The sequence below is a fragment of the Cynocephalus volans genome, chromosome 6, assembly GCF_027409185.1.
Source record: "Cynocephalus volans isolate mCynVol1 chromosome 6, mCynVol1.pri, whole genome shotgun sequence".
In the NCBI taxonomy this organism is placed as follows: domain Eukaryota; kingdom Metazoa; phylum Chordata; class Mammalia; order Dermoptera; family Cynocephalidae; genus Cynocephalus; species Cynocephalus volans.
The window spans coordinates 134896823-134912131 of record NC_084465.1 but is presented as its reverse complement, the minus strand read 5'-3'; the positions used below and the strand labels follow the sequence as shown (position 1 = coordinate 134912131).

At 38.3% G+C, this 15309-nt stretch overlaps 1 protein-coding gene across 1 annotated transcript in view; it reads left to right on the top strand.

The window, feature by feature from the left end:
* The window catches only part of DCLRE1C (DNA cross-link repair 1C), a 46269-nt gene that overhangs the window by 18873 nt on the left and 12087 nt on the right, over positions 1 to 15309 (top strand). The window contains exons 10-13 of the mRNA XM_063099122.1: positions 1106 to 1242; positions 1774 to 1828; positions 4430 to 4518; positions 6801 to 6895. Of these exons, the coding sequence (XP_062955192.1) occupies positions 1106 to 1242; positions 1774 to 1828; positions 4430 to 4518; positions 6801 to 6895 (376 nt within the window). The remainder of the gene's footprint in view (positions 1 to 1105; positions 1243 to 1773; positions 1829 to 4429; positions 4519 to 6800; positions 6896 to 15309) is intronic.

The following is a 15309-nucleotide window of genomic DNA, read 5'->3' as shown; positions in this document are numbered from 1 at the left end:
GTTGGACTTGTAGTCTTTGACCCTGTGCCCCATAAATCTCTTACTTGGAAAATTTCCTTTTGCTCTGAATTTTCTCACATCTGACCAAGCACCTTAATTTGTAATCACTACTGCTGTCATTTTCCACATGGCTACTTTTCTTGAGACACTACTTCTAGTGGCTTAAGGTATTTCTTAGATCACGTAGCCTTTAAAAATGCTGACTGCCCAAAAATAAACAAACAAACAAACAACATTAACAACAAAATTTAGACTGCTGGGTCCAGAGCTTGTAGGGTCCTGTTGCTATCTCATTCACAACTTCAGTAGAAACAGCACCAAAGGCATCCTGGAAAAAATTTGATTGGGATGGAGTATTAATGGTTTTGAAGGATCTATATCTAAAAATGATGTCTTTGGAAAAATCATCATTTTTCAACCCGTTGAAAACACTTTTATTTGTTAACTTTTTTTTCCTCCAACTTTGTTTTGAAAAATTTTAAAACAGAAAAGGTGTTAGGCTAGTACAAAGAACACCATATACCCCTTCATCTGGATTATCTGGATCTGCCAATTTGTTAACAATTTGTCTCAGTCTCTCTCTCTCTGTAGCCAACCTCCACCCCAAACCATTTGAGAGTAAGTTCAAACTTCATGGCACTTTACCACAAATCCTTGAGCACATGTGTTTTGAGAACAAGAGCAGATTCCTATGTAACCACAATATAGTTTTTTCACTCAGGAAATTCAATGTTGATACAATGCGATTAGCTAGGATACAGTCTGTATTCAAATTTCCTCAGTTGTACCAATAGTGTCCTTTATAGCTTGTGGGGACAGAGGAGGAGGGACATGTGAGATTTAATTAAGGATCATGTGTTGCATCCACTCAGGCCTGGAGTCTCTGTTGATGTAGATCTTGTCTCCAGCCTTTCATTTCTTTTTCTTCATACTGATGGTTGTTTTGCAGAATGTTCATCAATTTGGAATTATCTGATTTTTTTCCTCATGTCTACATTTTATTTTTCATGTTTGAAACTTATTTATATTTATTTTTGAGACCCTACCAACACGCAGATATGTTGAAAATGTAGAATTGTTTTTCTATATTTTTTATCTTTTTTAGGCAGAGGAATATTTTCAGTGGAACAAATTACCCTGTGGAATTACTTCCAAAAATAGAATTCCACTCCAAACAATTAGTATTAAGCCATCTACCATGTGGTTTGGTGAAAGAACCAGAAAAACAAATGTCATTGTGAGGTAAGAAAGCAATGTCGTAAGACTTCTGAGAGAAACCATGTTTAAAGGTAAGTTATCTGATTTAATTTAGCTTAAATGCAGTTAAGCCTAAGTCCAAGAAGAGGATATAACTGTGGGAAATAACTTCTTAAACTTAAACTTTATTTAAATTGAAGGTATGCTGCCTTTAAACCTATCGCAATACCATTAGCCAACAAATCCTGAGGTCTACTGTAGTGCGTTAGATAAGATGGTTGGCGACGGAGGGTATCCGAGTGCTTGGCTAAGAGTTATAGAGAATAGATGCCCTTGGCAGAGTAGAGGAGTTACCATATGACCATGATATCTTAGCAACATTCCTTGACTTTGGCTATTTAGAACGTCTACACCAGATTTCCATTTCTGGAAGAAGTTCATTCCTACCCCAAGAAGAAATTCCTGATTGAAGGGTGATTGCATACTGAAATAGCCTAAATGGGAAGGGTGGAAGTTTAGAACATAGCTTAGTTTTGCTAACTGGCCTTTTTATTTTCTATTTTCACTTCCCTTTAGGACTGGAGAGTGTTCATACAGAGCTTGTTTTTCTTTTCATTCCTCCTTCAGTGAGGTAAGAGGATCTCATGTACCCGTAACCCTGGTTGCTGACAGTTCCAAAACCTTCATGGTTGACAGCACACCCCTTGATTTCCAGAGGGATCTCTTTATCTATTCAAATCTCATTTTCTTTCAGTTTTTTTCTAAATACAGTCAGTCCTCATTATTTGCAGATTCCATATTTCCATGTTTGCCTACTGGGTGAAATTTATCTGTAACTCCAATATCCATGATCACAGTGCTTTTGTGGTCATTTGTAGACATGTATAGTGTGGTAAAAAAGTTGAGTCACCAACATGCGCGTGCCCAGCTCAGGTCCAACAAGGGGACACTCTGCCTTTTAGTTTCAATTTCACACTGTAAACAAGTGTCCCTTTTGTGGTCTATTGTGTGCCATGTTTTTTGCATTTCTATGCTTTTTCTTGGTGATTTCTCTATTTACAATGGTGCCCAAGCATAGTGCTGAAGTTCAATCTAGTGTTTATAAGTCCAAGGAGGTTATGATGTGCCTTATGGAGAAAATACACGTCAGATAAGCTTTGTTCAGGCATGAGTTACAGTGCTGTTGGTTGTGAGTTCAGTGTTAAAGAATCAACAACATATATTAAATGAGGCATCTTTAAACAGAAACATACATAAAACAAGGTTATGTATTGATTGCTTGAAAAAAACGATGTCACCAGAGGCTCGCAGGAATTTACTCTGTATTTCCCCTAGGAGCAGTGGTTCAGTATTCACTAATTCAGTGTTCACAGTGACTTTACAGACCATAACTACTGCGAATAGTGAGAACTGACTGTATTAATATATTGTTTTAAGGCAGGCATTTGATGAAAGGGTGTAAACTTGTACAAGTGAGAGAGGGTGCTTCTCTGTTAGGTGTCTCTTGACTCCTTGTGGCCATTTCATCTCTGAGTAGTAATGAATCTTTTCTGCTATAGGCTTGATCTTACTTTATCCTGATTCCCTTAAGAAGCCTTAGATTTCTACCAGCCTCAACTCTGATTGATTGTGCAAATCAAATAGGTGGTGGGCAGGCAAGTAATGGTTTCTATTTGCACGCCTACTTTGAAGGTACAAAAGAAATTGTTTATGAAAGATATCTAAAGAATAGATCTTCTTGCCTTCCCACTGTCCTAACTAAAGTAGCCATTTTACTTTAATTTAGAGTTATTGGTAATTCCTGGGTTCCTGTCTCTTTTAATTTGGTCCTTTATTTGGGAATTTGGATACTAATAATTATTTTGTGCTAAGACTTTCCATTTGCAGAAGGGAATAAAGGTTTTTGTGTTGTCATTATCAACTTTGTAATGGATAATTTTAATAAATGTTTCACAAGGTACTGGGCGAAGCACTGTACATGTGTTATCTGCTTTATACTTTTAGATGAAGAATCTAAGACTTAAAGACTTAAGGTAACTTGACCAAGATCACAAGTTCACTAAGATCTAATAAGCGACAAAGCTGAAATTGGTCTGGGTTGTAGATAGGTTTTGAGGAACAGTGACACAGTTCCTCTGTTTAGCAGTCTGAACTTCACAAAAAATTAAGTCATTTGTGAAATTTTTCCATGTAATTGTGCTTGTTTAGAATTGTTGGGAAAGGCAGTCTACACGTGCACAGTCTTTCAACCCCTACTTGGCCACATAAGAACATGTCTTGGCCCTGGAAACTTCCTTAACCAAGAGATAAAGAGTGCACACACCTCTGTTGGCTTATCACCCTGTGTAGGAGCATCTTTCTCTGTTTGAGTCTCACAAACTCTGCCTCTGTGTCAACAGCCCTCAGGCTTATCTCAGCTTTCAATGTTTCAGACACCACAGGGCAGAGGAGAGGGAAGGTAGGGTACTTCCTGTGCGGTAGGGTGCATGTAGGCAAATTGCCTTGCATGGCTGCGGGAGAGAGAGGACCACCGGCCATGGGGGACTGGTGCACACTATTGGAGCTGATCTTGTGCTGTCTGTCCTCTGGAAGTAAAGCCTCGTTCCTTCCAGTGCTTGACTGCGTTGTGTTTTCCTTGGCAATTCCGATATCAAGATGCAATGAGCAGAAGCATTTGGAGTCCTGCGCCAGTGCATGGTGTTCTGCTCGAGGAGAATAGACCATTAGAACAAGTCAAGTAACCCCGAAGATGCAGCTCCCTTGATGTTGCTAATGACTGTTTGTAGGAGGAAAGATATGCAGTTTTAATACCTTGTTGTCTTGTGCGTATTATAGTTGATAGCTAAGTTCTAACTCACTTGAAAGAGGATTTGTTAAATATGGGCGAAGGACCATCTTAGACAAGGAAACAAATGTCCTATTAAAAAACTAGAGTCTTTGAATCCCATTAATCAGTGATCTTAAGCTCTTACCATGGAACAGAATCATCTGGGGAACGTTTAAATGTACTGAGTATAGTTCAGTGTTCAAAGGATCTTTGGGAGTGAAGTCTGGGCATTGGGTATTTCTTTATCCTAAGAAGTTCCCAGGTGATCCCCATGTGCGGTGGGCACTGGGAACCAGGGCTGTAAGAGATTTCTGCTTCTCTTTACCCTGGCCTCCCCTTATCTCCTCTAACACCGCAGTCTTTCATTATAGAGATAACTGATCCATTTTATTTTCCTTCTTCTAGATTAAAGATTTCTTGAGCTACATCTGTCCTGTGAATGCATATCCGAATGTCATTCCAGTAGGCACAACTATGGATAAAGTTATAGAAATGTGAGTAGTTGCTACTTGCAGAACTTGTATTGTTTCCATTGTGGCTCTTAGCTAGGGGACAAAGAATAGTTTTGCATGAATGTTTGCAAATCTAGAACTGGCTTCTGTTGTGACATTTTTGAATTTATATTCATTTCCACTTTTTGCTTTCAGCGTTTCCTTTAGTTCACAGTGAGGCAGGATGCACAGGTAGTGTTTGTCATTTGGCCTTCGTTGAGTCCTGGTTCTACCTTTTCCTAGCAGTGTGATCTTGGCCAGATCACTTCTCTGAGCTAGTCATTTTGAGTCATCAAAATAGGAATATTTATGTCTATTCAGTGGCTTTCTCAGAGGTTTGCATATGACATATGAAAAGCACCTAGCACAGTGCCAAGTAGGTGGACAGTTAAAGATATCTATTGAACGAATAAATAAAACCTAGAGGAAAGATGAAACAGTATAATAGATATCTTTTACTATTACTGTTTTCTTCACCTCTTTGAGTTTTATTTATCCATTCGTTAAAGATTTCTTTAGTACCAACTATATGTTAGACACTGTGCTTGGGAGCAAGTTGACTAAGATAACACTCTGTCCCAACAGAGCTCTAGTCTCATGGGGAGGATGGGTGTAAATGGAAGCATACTTTACACAAGCCACTATGGGTGCATGAAGGAATTAGGCCCAGGTGTCAGGGAATCTGTCCCAAAGACTCTCAGGAGGACTTACAGGACCAGTCTTGCCGATGTTGATGGAAAGTGGGATGCAGGAGCTCTGGAGGGAGGTCTAGGTTGGAGACAGATTTGGAGTTGGCTGTGCAGGTGATAACTGATACCATGAATACAGATGAGGTCACTGGGAGGGTGTGAGGAGGGGTCACCAGCTGAGGCCAGGATTCTGGGCAGCACATTTAAGTGAGGAGTGGAGGAAGAGGAGCTGGAATGAAATATAGACAGAGTGGCCCAGACAGTGGGAGTAGAGCCAGGTGAAGATAATCATGTGGTGGAGGCAAATGAAAGGGAAAGCAGAGGGGGTCAATGTCAGTCAAATAATAAAGGCACTGCGAACCTGTTACCTTGATAATTAGGCTGTTTGTGGGTGCTCAGTGAGAGCAGTTTCAGTAGACTTGTGAATTAGAGGCCAGATTTCAGCTGTTTGAGAAATGAGTAACAAGTGAGGAAATTAAGAATATGGAGGACAGGCTATTCTTCCAAAAGTTGGCAGTGAAGGGAAAGTTACAGACAAGATGGTAACTGGAGGCAGTTTAAAATGCTGTAGCTTGTTAAAATGCATATTCCCCCCTTGCATTTTTATCAGGGAATTCTATTGTGAATAGGTGGAAGAGGACGACCTCACTTTGAAAAAGTTACCCAAGGAGAATAGTTGAAATGACTGCAGAGAGAAGTGGTAAAGGAGCAGATTCTAGAGGGGTGGAACAGGAATGGATCCAGAAAATATAGGAGTAGAGATTCTAGAGGGGTTGCACAGGAATGGATGCAGAAAATAGTTGTGGACCTGAGAATAGGAGCGAAGACATAAAATGGGTGTAGTTATAAATAATTGTCAGGCTGGGAGCTTAATGGCTCTCTTCAAGTGGTATGTTATATTTTATCCTAAAGGCTTCTGGGAATCTGGCAGAAGGAAGCATTTGGCCATATGGCCCTCCAAAAGGGGTAGGGCAATTTCACATCTTATTTTGTGCCCTGTTGTATTTTATCTCCACTGTGTCTTAACTTTCAGACCTAGAATGAAGAGATCAAATTTGTGAGATTCTTGCAAGACAGAAGAAAACCTCATTAATAGGGAAGGGAGCTGGCTGGTTAGCTCTGTTGGTTACAGCATAGTGCTGATTAAAATGGGAAGCAGGAGCTGGCTGGTTAGTTCAGTTGATTAGAGCATGGTGTTGATAACACCAAGGTGAAGGATTCAGATCCCCTTACCGGCCAGCCACAAAAACAGAAATAAAAACAGGGAAGCGGAAGCAGCTAGCTATACTATATTCCCTGAACACCAGAAGGTGTCACTGTATTACCTTCTAGTTTTTCCTGCTTTTCTGCGTTGGAAGAGCAAAGATCTAAGTTTACTCTATTCTAATAATTAGATATCTACCAGGTTGTATTTAAGTGCATATATTTCCCACTTTGTTATATAAAGTGATTTTTAGTTATTAAACATTGCTTCTCAGGTCTTAAACATAGTTGTGTGATTTTCCCTATGGTTGCATTTTTGTTATCTCTATAAATGATGCTTATATGCCAGCAGCTTTCTCAAAAGGAAAAATTAAATATTCTGATTCATTCCAGCTTAAAGCCTTTATGCCGATCTTCCCAAAGTACTGAGCCAAAGTATAAACCACTTGGAAAACTGAAGAGAGCTAGAAGAGTCCACCTAGACTCAGGTAAGAATGGTCCTGGGTTCAGAAGTGTGGGCTTTCTGCAGAGACCGCTTTTCAGGATGCTGTGGTCTGATGAAAGTGGCCTTGGGAAGAGTGACCCTGGGACCCACTGTAGCTCAGACTTGTTGCATGGTTTCAGGAAGTGCTTTGCTTTCCTGTCTTCAGCATGTGAAATTGGGAGTCTGATCTCCTTTGAAGGTTAAAAACAGGTGGTGAAAATGGTGCCCTATTGTATGGTGTTCTCAGCTTTCTGGAAGCATGCCCTATGACTTGCATAGGCCATAGGAGAGGCTGTGTTGTTATCCTTGAATGTTTCCTTTAAGATACTAGTAAATTCTGGTAATGCAGACTCTTCTTGTCATCATTTCTGATCAGATTGATCAGTAGTGTTTATACAAATGGATTTTCTCCATACTTTCCTACCTTCTTTCATGGCTACTTTTGGTTTTTAGTCAAGGTCAGAGGTATAAGCTCTGAAGTAGAAATCAGAATGTTAGATTCTGAGCAAAGCTCTGCTGCTTTAAATCTGCAGCCAGATTTAGTGGTTAGAATTCTGGATTTTCATTCCTTTGGTGGAGAGCCAGTTACTGTATCATATAGTGAGTACATGACCAAAACACACTAGATGATAATGATACTGTTTATTGAACACGTACTATGTAGCAGGCGTTGTGCTAGGTTCTTAACACATATTATAGCTAAACCTCTAAACTTACATGGGGTACTATCACAATTTTACCAATGAGGAAACTGAAGTTTAGAGAGTTAAGTAAATCCCCCAAGACCTAGCAGGAAGTAAGTGAAGGGGCTGGTATTCTAACCCAGGTCTGTCTCTCCCATCTCTGCTTCTGCATTTCTGCTCACTTACAATCTAATTTAAAAACATTTAGATGCCAGTTCCAGGATTGATACAGTAAGCCTATTACTGGTGTCTGAAAAAACGCACATTTTTTTTGTTTCAATAATTAAAAGGTTCTAGAAAAACAGTTCCCTTAATTTCAAATGTTGCCTATCACGTAATGCTCCTTCTAATGCTTATAATATACAAACTTAGTTTTATGTTTTTTAAAAACAACTTTACTGAGGTGTAATGGATATACTATAAATTACACATGCTTAAGGTGTATGATTTGATAAATTTTTACATGTGCTTACACTTGAGAAACCATGACTATAATTAAGATACTAAAAATATCCATCATCCTGCATTTCCTTATGCCATTTTGTAATTTCCTCCCTTCCTCACCCATGCCAAGGCAACAACTGGTCTGCTTTCTGTCACTATAGATTAGTGTGGATTTTCAAATTTAACATAAATAGAATCATATAGTATGGCTGGCTTATTTCACTCACTCAGCATATTTATTTTGAGATTGACTCATGCGGCATGCATGAATAGTTCATTCTTTTTTATTGATGAGTAGTAGTCCACTGCATGAATATATAAGGATACTTCAAAAAGTTCATGGAGCCAAGGGCAGCTCCCTCCACCCAGAAGCAGGCAAGAGAGCACACCCAGGGTCCTAGGCAGGAGCTGAGGGCAGCCTTCCGCCCCCCCCCACCCCCCAGGAAGCAGGCAAGAGAACATGCCAAAAACACCACTTCTGTGCAGGTAGCCCACCACAGCCATGGCTGCTGCAAAAGTGGCTTGATGCCCATGGCAATAGCCACAGCCACCATGCAGGCAGCCTGCCAGGCAATTGACTGCATTGACACAAGGAGAGTCAACAGTGGAGACTGGAAAAAGAAAAGGAAGTCTCTCTCCTCAAAGCCTGCTCCAGAGTAACAGAAGAAGCAACTGCTCTACCAGATGACCAGACATCAACATAGAGATACTAGAAATATGAAAAACCAAGAAAGTACTACACCACCAAAAGAATACAGTAATTCTCAAATACCAGACCCTATAGTAAGTGGTAATTATTAGTAATATAGTAATTCTCAAATACCACATCCTTGAAATGACTGAAAAGGAATTCCAAGCAACAATCTTAAGGAAACTCATGAGAAGACTCAGACTCAGTTAGACAACTAGAAAAAAAATCCAGGATATGAAGGAGGAAATATACAAAGAGATTAACACCTTAAAAAAGAATGTAGCACAACTCATGGAACTGAAAGATTCAGTCAAAGAAATAAAAAACAACCAATAGCATAAGCAACAGGCTAGAACAGGCAGAAGAAAGAATTTCTGATCTTGAAGGTAGTCTTTTCAAAATTAACCAGACAGACAAAAAAAAAAAAAAAAAGAAAAAAAAATTTAAAAAATGAAGAGAATCTAAGAGAGCTAGCAGACAACCTTAGGTGCACAAAAATTTGAATCATGGGTTTTCCAGAAGGGGAGGGGAAAGGAAAAGGCATGGAAAAACTATTCAATGAAATAATAATGGAAAAGTTCACAGGTGTTGGGAGACATGTATCTTCAGATCCAGGAGGTTCAAAGATCCCCAAACAGATTCAACCCAAAAAGATCCTCTGAGACACATTATAGTCAAACTGGCATAGCTCAAAGACAAAGAGAGAATATCAAGAAGCAAGAGAAAAGCACTAAGTCACTTATCTATAAGGGAGCCCTAATCAGACTAACAGACTTCTCAGTAGAAACTCTACAGGTCAGAAGAAAATGGGATGATATATTCAAAATACAAAAAAAAGAAAAAAAAAATACTAAAATGGGATGATAAACTCAAAATACCAAAAGAAAAAAAAATAGTATTCCAGTCAAGAATATTACCCAGCAAAGCTATCCTCCAGAAATGAGGGAAAAATAGTGTATTTTCCAGATGGACAAAAACTGCAGAGCTCACCACTACATCAGCAGTACTACAAGAAATCCTGAAGGGAGTCCTGCATCTGGAATCTAAAAAACAATAATCACTACCACCAATACACCAGAACAGAACCCACTGGTAGCACAAAAATGCAAATGAGAAAGAGAATCTAAATCTTACCAGCCAAAAAACCCCATAATGACAATGTAATAATGCCCCTGCTTTATTTTTGATTTTAGTAATTTCAGTCTTCTTTCTTTTTTTCTTGGTCAGGCGGGATAAAGGTTTGCAAATTTTGTTGATCTTTTTCTTTATTTTTATTTTTATTTTTATTTTATTTATTTATTATTTTATTTATTTATTTTTTAAAAAATTTTATTTTGTAGATATACATTGTAGCTGATTATTGCTCCCCATCACCAAAACCTCCCTCCCTTCTCCCTCCCCCCCTGCCCCCCAACAATGTCCTTTCTGTTTGCTTGTCGTATCAACTTCAAATAATTGTGGTTGTTATATCTTCTTCCCTCCCCCCCCGGTTTGTGTGTGTGTGTGTGTGTGTGTGTGTGTGTGTGGGAATTTATATATTAATTTTTAGCTCCCTCCAATAAGTGAGAACATGTGGTATTTCTCTTTCTGTGCCTGACTTGTTTCACTTAATATAATTCTCTCAAGGTCCATCCATGTTGTTGCAAATGGCAGTATTTCATTCGTTTTTATAGCTGAGTAGTATTCCATTGTGTAGATGTACCACATTTTCCGTATCCACTCATCTGATGATGGGCATTTGGGCTGGTTCCAACTCTTGGCTATTGTAAAGAGTGCTGCGATGAACATTGGGGAACAGGTATACCTTCGACTTGATGATTTCCATTCCTCTGGGTATATTCCCAACAGTGGGATGGCTGGGTCGTATGGTAGATCTATTTGCAATTGTTTAAGGAACCTCCATACCATTTTCCATAGAGGCTGCACCATTTTGCAGTCCCACCAACAATGTATGAGAGTTCCTTTTTCTCCGCAGCCTCGCCAGCATTTATCGTTCAGAGTCTTTTGGATTTTAGCCATCCTAACTGGGGTTAGATGGTATCTCAATGTGGTTTTGATTTGCATTTCCCGGATGCTGAGTGATGTTGAGCATTTTTTCATATGTCTGTTGGCCATTTGGATATCTTCCTTAGAGAAATGCCTACTTAGCTCTTTTGCCCATTTTTTAATTGGGTTGCTTGTTTTCTTCTTGTAAAGTTGTTTGAGTTCCTTATATATTCTGGATATTAATCCTTTGTCAGATGTATATTTTGCAAATATTTTCTCCCACTCTGTTGGTTGTCTTTTAACTCTTTTAATTGTTTCTTTTGCTGTGCAGAGCTTTTTAGTTTGATATAATCCCATTTGTTTATTTTTCCTTTGGTTGCCCGTGCTTTTGGGGTCGTATTCATGAAGTCTGTGTCCAGTCCTATTTCCTGAAGTGTTTCTCCTATGTTTTCTTTAAGAAGTTTTATTGTCTCAGGGTGTATATTTAAATCCTTAATCCATTTTGAGTTGATTTTAGTATACGGTGAGAGGTATGGATCTAGTTTCATTCTCCTGCATATCGATATCCAGTTATCCCAGCACCACTTGCTGAAGAGGCAGTCCCTTCCCCAGTGAATAGGCTTGGTGCCTTTGTCAAAGATCAGATGGCAGTAAGTGTGTGGGTTGATTTCTGGATTCTCTATTCTATTCCATCGATCAGTGTGTCTGTTTTTATGCCAGTACCATACTGTTTTGGTTATTATAGCTTTGTAGTATAGCTTAAAGTCAGGTAGTGTTATGCCTCCAGCTTTATTTTTTTTGCTGAGCATTGCTTCGGCTATTCGTGGTCTTTTATTGTTCCATATAAATGTCTGAATAGTTTTTTCCATTTCTGAGAAAAATGTCTTTGGAATTTTGATGGGGATTGCATTGAATTTGTATATCACTTTGGGTAGTATGGACATTTTCACTATGTTGATTCTTCCAATCCAAGAGCATGGAATATCTTTCCATCTTCTTTTATCCTCTCTAATTTCTCTCAGCAGTGGTTTGTAGTTCTCCTTATAGAGATTTTTCACATCCTTGGTTAACTCAATTCCTAAGTATTTTATTTTTTTGGTGGCTATTGTAAATGGGCAGGCTTTCTTGATTTCTCGTTCTGCATGTTCACTATTGGAGAAAAGAAATGCTACTGATTTTTGTGTGTTGACTTTGTATCCTGCTACTGTGCTGAAATCATTTATCAATTCCAAGAGTTTTTTTGTAGAGGTTTTAGGCTGTTCAATATATAGGATCATGTCATCTGCAAACAGGGACAGTTTGACTTCATCTTTTCCAATCTGGATGCCCTTTATTTCCTTCTCTTCTCTGATTGCTCTGGCTAGTACTTCCAACACTATGTTGAATAGGAGTGGTGAGAGTGGGCATCCTTGTCTAGTTCCTGTTCTTAAAGGAAAAGTTTTCAGCTTTTCCCCATTCAGGATGATATTGGCAGTGGGTTTGGCATATATGGCTTTAATTATGTTGAGATACTTTCCCTCTATACCTAACTTATAGAGGGTCTTTGTCATGAATGAGTGCTGAACTTTATCAAATGCTTTTTCAGCATCTATAGAGATGATCATATGGTCCTTGTGTTTGAGTTTATTAATATGGTGTATCACATTTATTGATTTGCGTATGTTGAACCAACCTTGCATCCCTGGGATGAATCCCACTTGATCGTGATGAATAATTTTTTGTATGTGTTGCTGTATTCTGTTTGCTAGTATTTTAGTGAGGATTTTTGCATCTATATTCATCAAGGATATCGGCCTGTAGTTTTCTTTTTTGGTTATATCTTTACCTGGTTTTGGTATCAGGATGATGTTTGCTTCATAGAATGAGTTTGGGAGATTTGCGTCCGTTTCAATCTTTTGGAATAGTTTGTAAAGAATCGGTGTCAATTCCTCTTTGAATGTTTGGTAAAATTCTGCTGTGAATCCATCTGGTCCTGGGCTTTTCTTTGTTGGGAGCCTTCTGATAACAGCTTCAATCTCCTTTATTGTTATTGGTCTGTTCAAATTTTCTACGTCTTCACGGTTCAGTTTTGGGAGCTTGTGTGTGTCCAGAAATTTATCCATTTCCTCCAGATTTTCAAATTTGTTGGCGTATAGTTGTTTATAGTAGTCTTGAATGATTCCTTGTATTTCAGATGAATCAGTTGTAATATCGCCTTTTTCATTTCTAATTTTTGTTATTTGAGTCTTCTTTCTTCTTTTTTTTGTTAGCCATGCTAATGGTTTGTCTATTTTACTTATCTTTTCAAAAAACCAACTTTTTGATTCGTTGATCTTTTGAATTGTTTTTTGGTTTTCAATTTCATTCAGTTCTGCTCTGATCTTAATGATTTCTTTCCGTCTGCTAACTTTAGGTTTGGATTGTTCTTGTTTTTCTAGTTCCTTAAGGTGAAGTGTTAGGTTGTTCACTTGCCATCTTTCTATTCTTCTGAAGTGAGCATTTAATGCAATAAATTTTCCCCTCAATACTGCTTTTGCAGTATCCCACAGGTTTTGGTATGATGTATCATTGTTTTCATTAGTTTCAATAAACTTTTTGATTTCCTGCTTGATTTCTTCTTGGACCCATATGTCATTAAGTAGAATGCTGTTTAATTTCCATGTGTTTGTATATTTTCCAGAGTTTCGTTTGTTATTAATTTCTAGTTTTAATCCATTGTGGTCTGAGAAGATACATGGGATAATTGCAATTTTTTTGAATTTATTGAGACTTGATTTGTGACCTAATATGTGATCTATCCTGGAGAATGATCCATGTGCTGATGAGAAGAATGAATATTCTGAGGTTGTTGGGTGGAATGTACTGTAGATATCTGCCAATTCCAATTGGTCTAGAGTCTTGTTTAGATCTTTTGTTTCTCTACTGATTCTTTGCCTAGATGATCTGTCTAATATTGACAGTGGAGTGTTCAGGTCCCCTGCTATTATGGTATTAGTGTCTATTTCCTTCTTTAGGTCTAATAGAGTTTGTTTTATAAATCTGGCTGCTCCAACATTGGGTGCGTACATATTTATGATTGTTATGTCTTCTTGATGGATCAGTCCTTTTATCATTAAGTAGTGTCCCTCATTGTCTCTTTTTATGGTTTTTAGTTTAAAGTCTATTTTGTCAGATATAAGAATAGCTACTCCAGCTCGTTTTTCTTTTCTGTTTGCATGGTAAATCTTTTTCCATCCTTTCACTCTTAGTCTGTGTGAATCTTTATGGGTGAGGTGGGTCTCTTGTAGGCAGCATATAGTTGGGTCCTGCTTTTTGATCCAGTCAGCCAGTCTGTGTCTTTTAATTGGGGAATTTAAGCCTTTAACATTAAGAGTTGTTATTGAAAGGTGTTGATTTATTCCTAGCATTTTATTGGTTGTTTGGTTGTCTTAGGTGTCTTTTGTTCCTTGCTTTCTGATTTCCTGTTTGGTTTCTTTGTTTGTTGGTTCCTTAGGTTGTAGATAGTGTTCTTGTTAGCTTGTTTTCTCTTCATGAATGCCATTTTTATTGTACTAGCGGGTTTAGATTTTGCTTGGGTTTTTATGGCAGTGGTAGTTATTTTTCAGGAACCAAACCCAGTACTCCCTTGAGGATTTCTTGTAAGGGTGGTCGTGTGGTAGTGAACTCCCGCAGTTTTTGTTTGTCTGAGAAATATACTATTTGCCCCTCATTTCGGAAGGATAGCCTTGCAGGTTAGAGTATTCTTGGCTGGCAATCTCTGTCTTTTAGTATTTTGAAAATATCATCCCATTCCTTTCTAGCTTTTAGGGTTTGTGATGAAAAGTCTGATGTTAACCTGATTGGGGCTCCCTTATAGGTGATTTGACGCTTCTCTCTTGCAGCTTTTAAGATTCTCTCTTTGTCTCTGAGTTTTGCCAATTTGACTATGACATGTCTTGGAGAAGGCCTTTTTGCGTTGAATACGTTTGGAGATCGTTGAGCTTCCTGGATCTGAAGATCTGTGATTTTTCCTATACCTGGGAAGTTTTCTGCCACTATTTTGTTGAATATGTTTTCAATGGAATCTCCATTTTCCTCCCCTTCTGGAATACCCATGACTCGGATATTTGAGCGCTTGAGGTTGTCTGATATCTCTCTCAGATTTTCTTCCATGTCCTTGATTCTTTTTTCTTTCTTTTTGTCTGCTTGTGTTATTTCAAACAGCCCATCTTCAAGTTCAGAGGTTCTCTCTTCAACTTCGACAAGCCTGCTGGTTAAACTCTCCGTTGTGTTTTTTATTTCGCTGAATAACTTCTTCAGTTCAGCAAGTTCTGCTACATTTTTTTTCAGGACATTGATTTCCTTGTATATTTCCTCTTTCAGATCCTGTATACTTTTCCTCATTTCATCATGATGTCTAGCTGAGTTTTCTTGTATCTCATTCAGTTTCCTTAGAATTATCACTCGAAATTCCTTGTCAGTTATTTCAAGGGCTTCTTGTTCTATAGGATCTAGAGTATGAGATTTATTAACTTTTGGTGGTGTACTTTCTTGATTTTTTGTATTTCTGGTGTCTGTTTTTTGGTGTTTATTCATTGTGGCAGGGGGTTTCACAGTCCACCGGTTTGAGACTAATGACTAACTAGGATGTTGCTG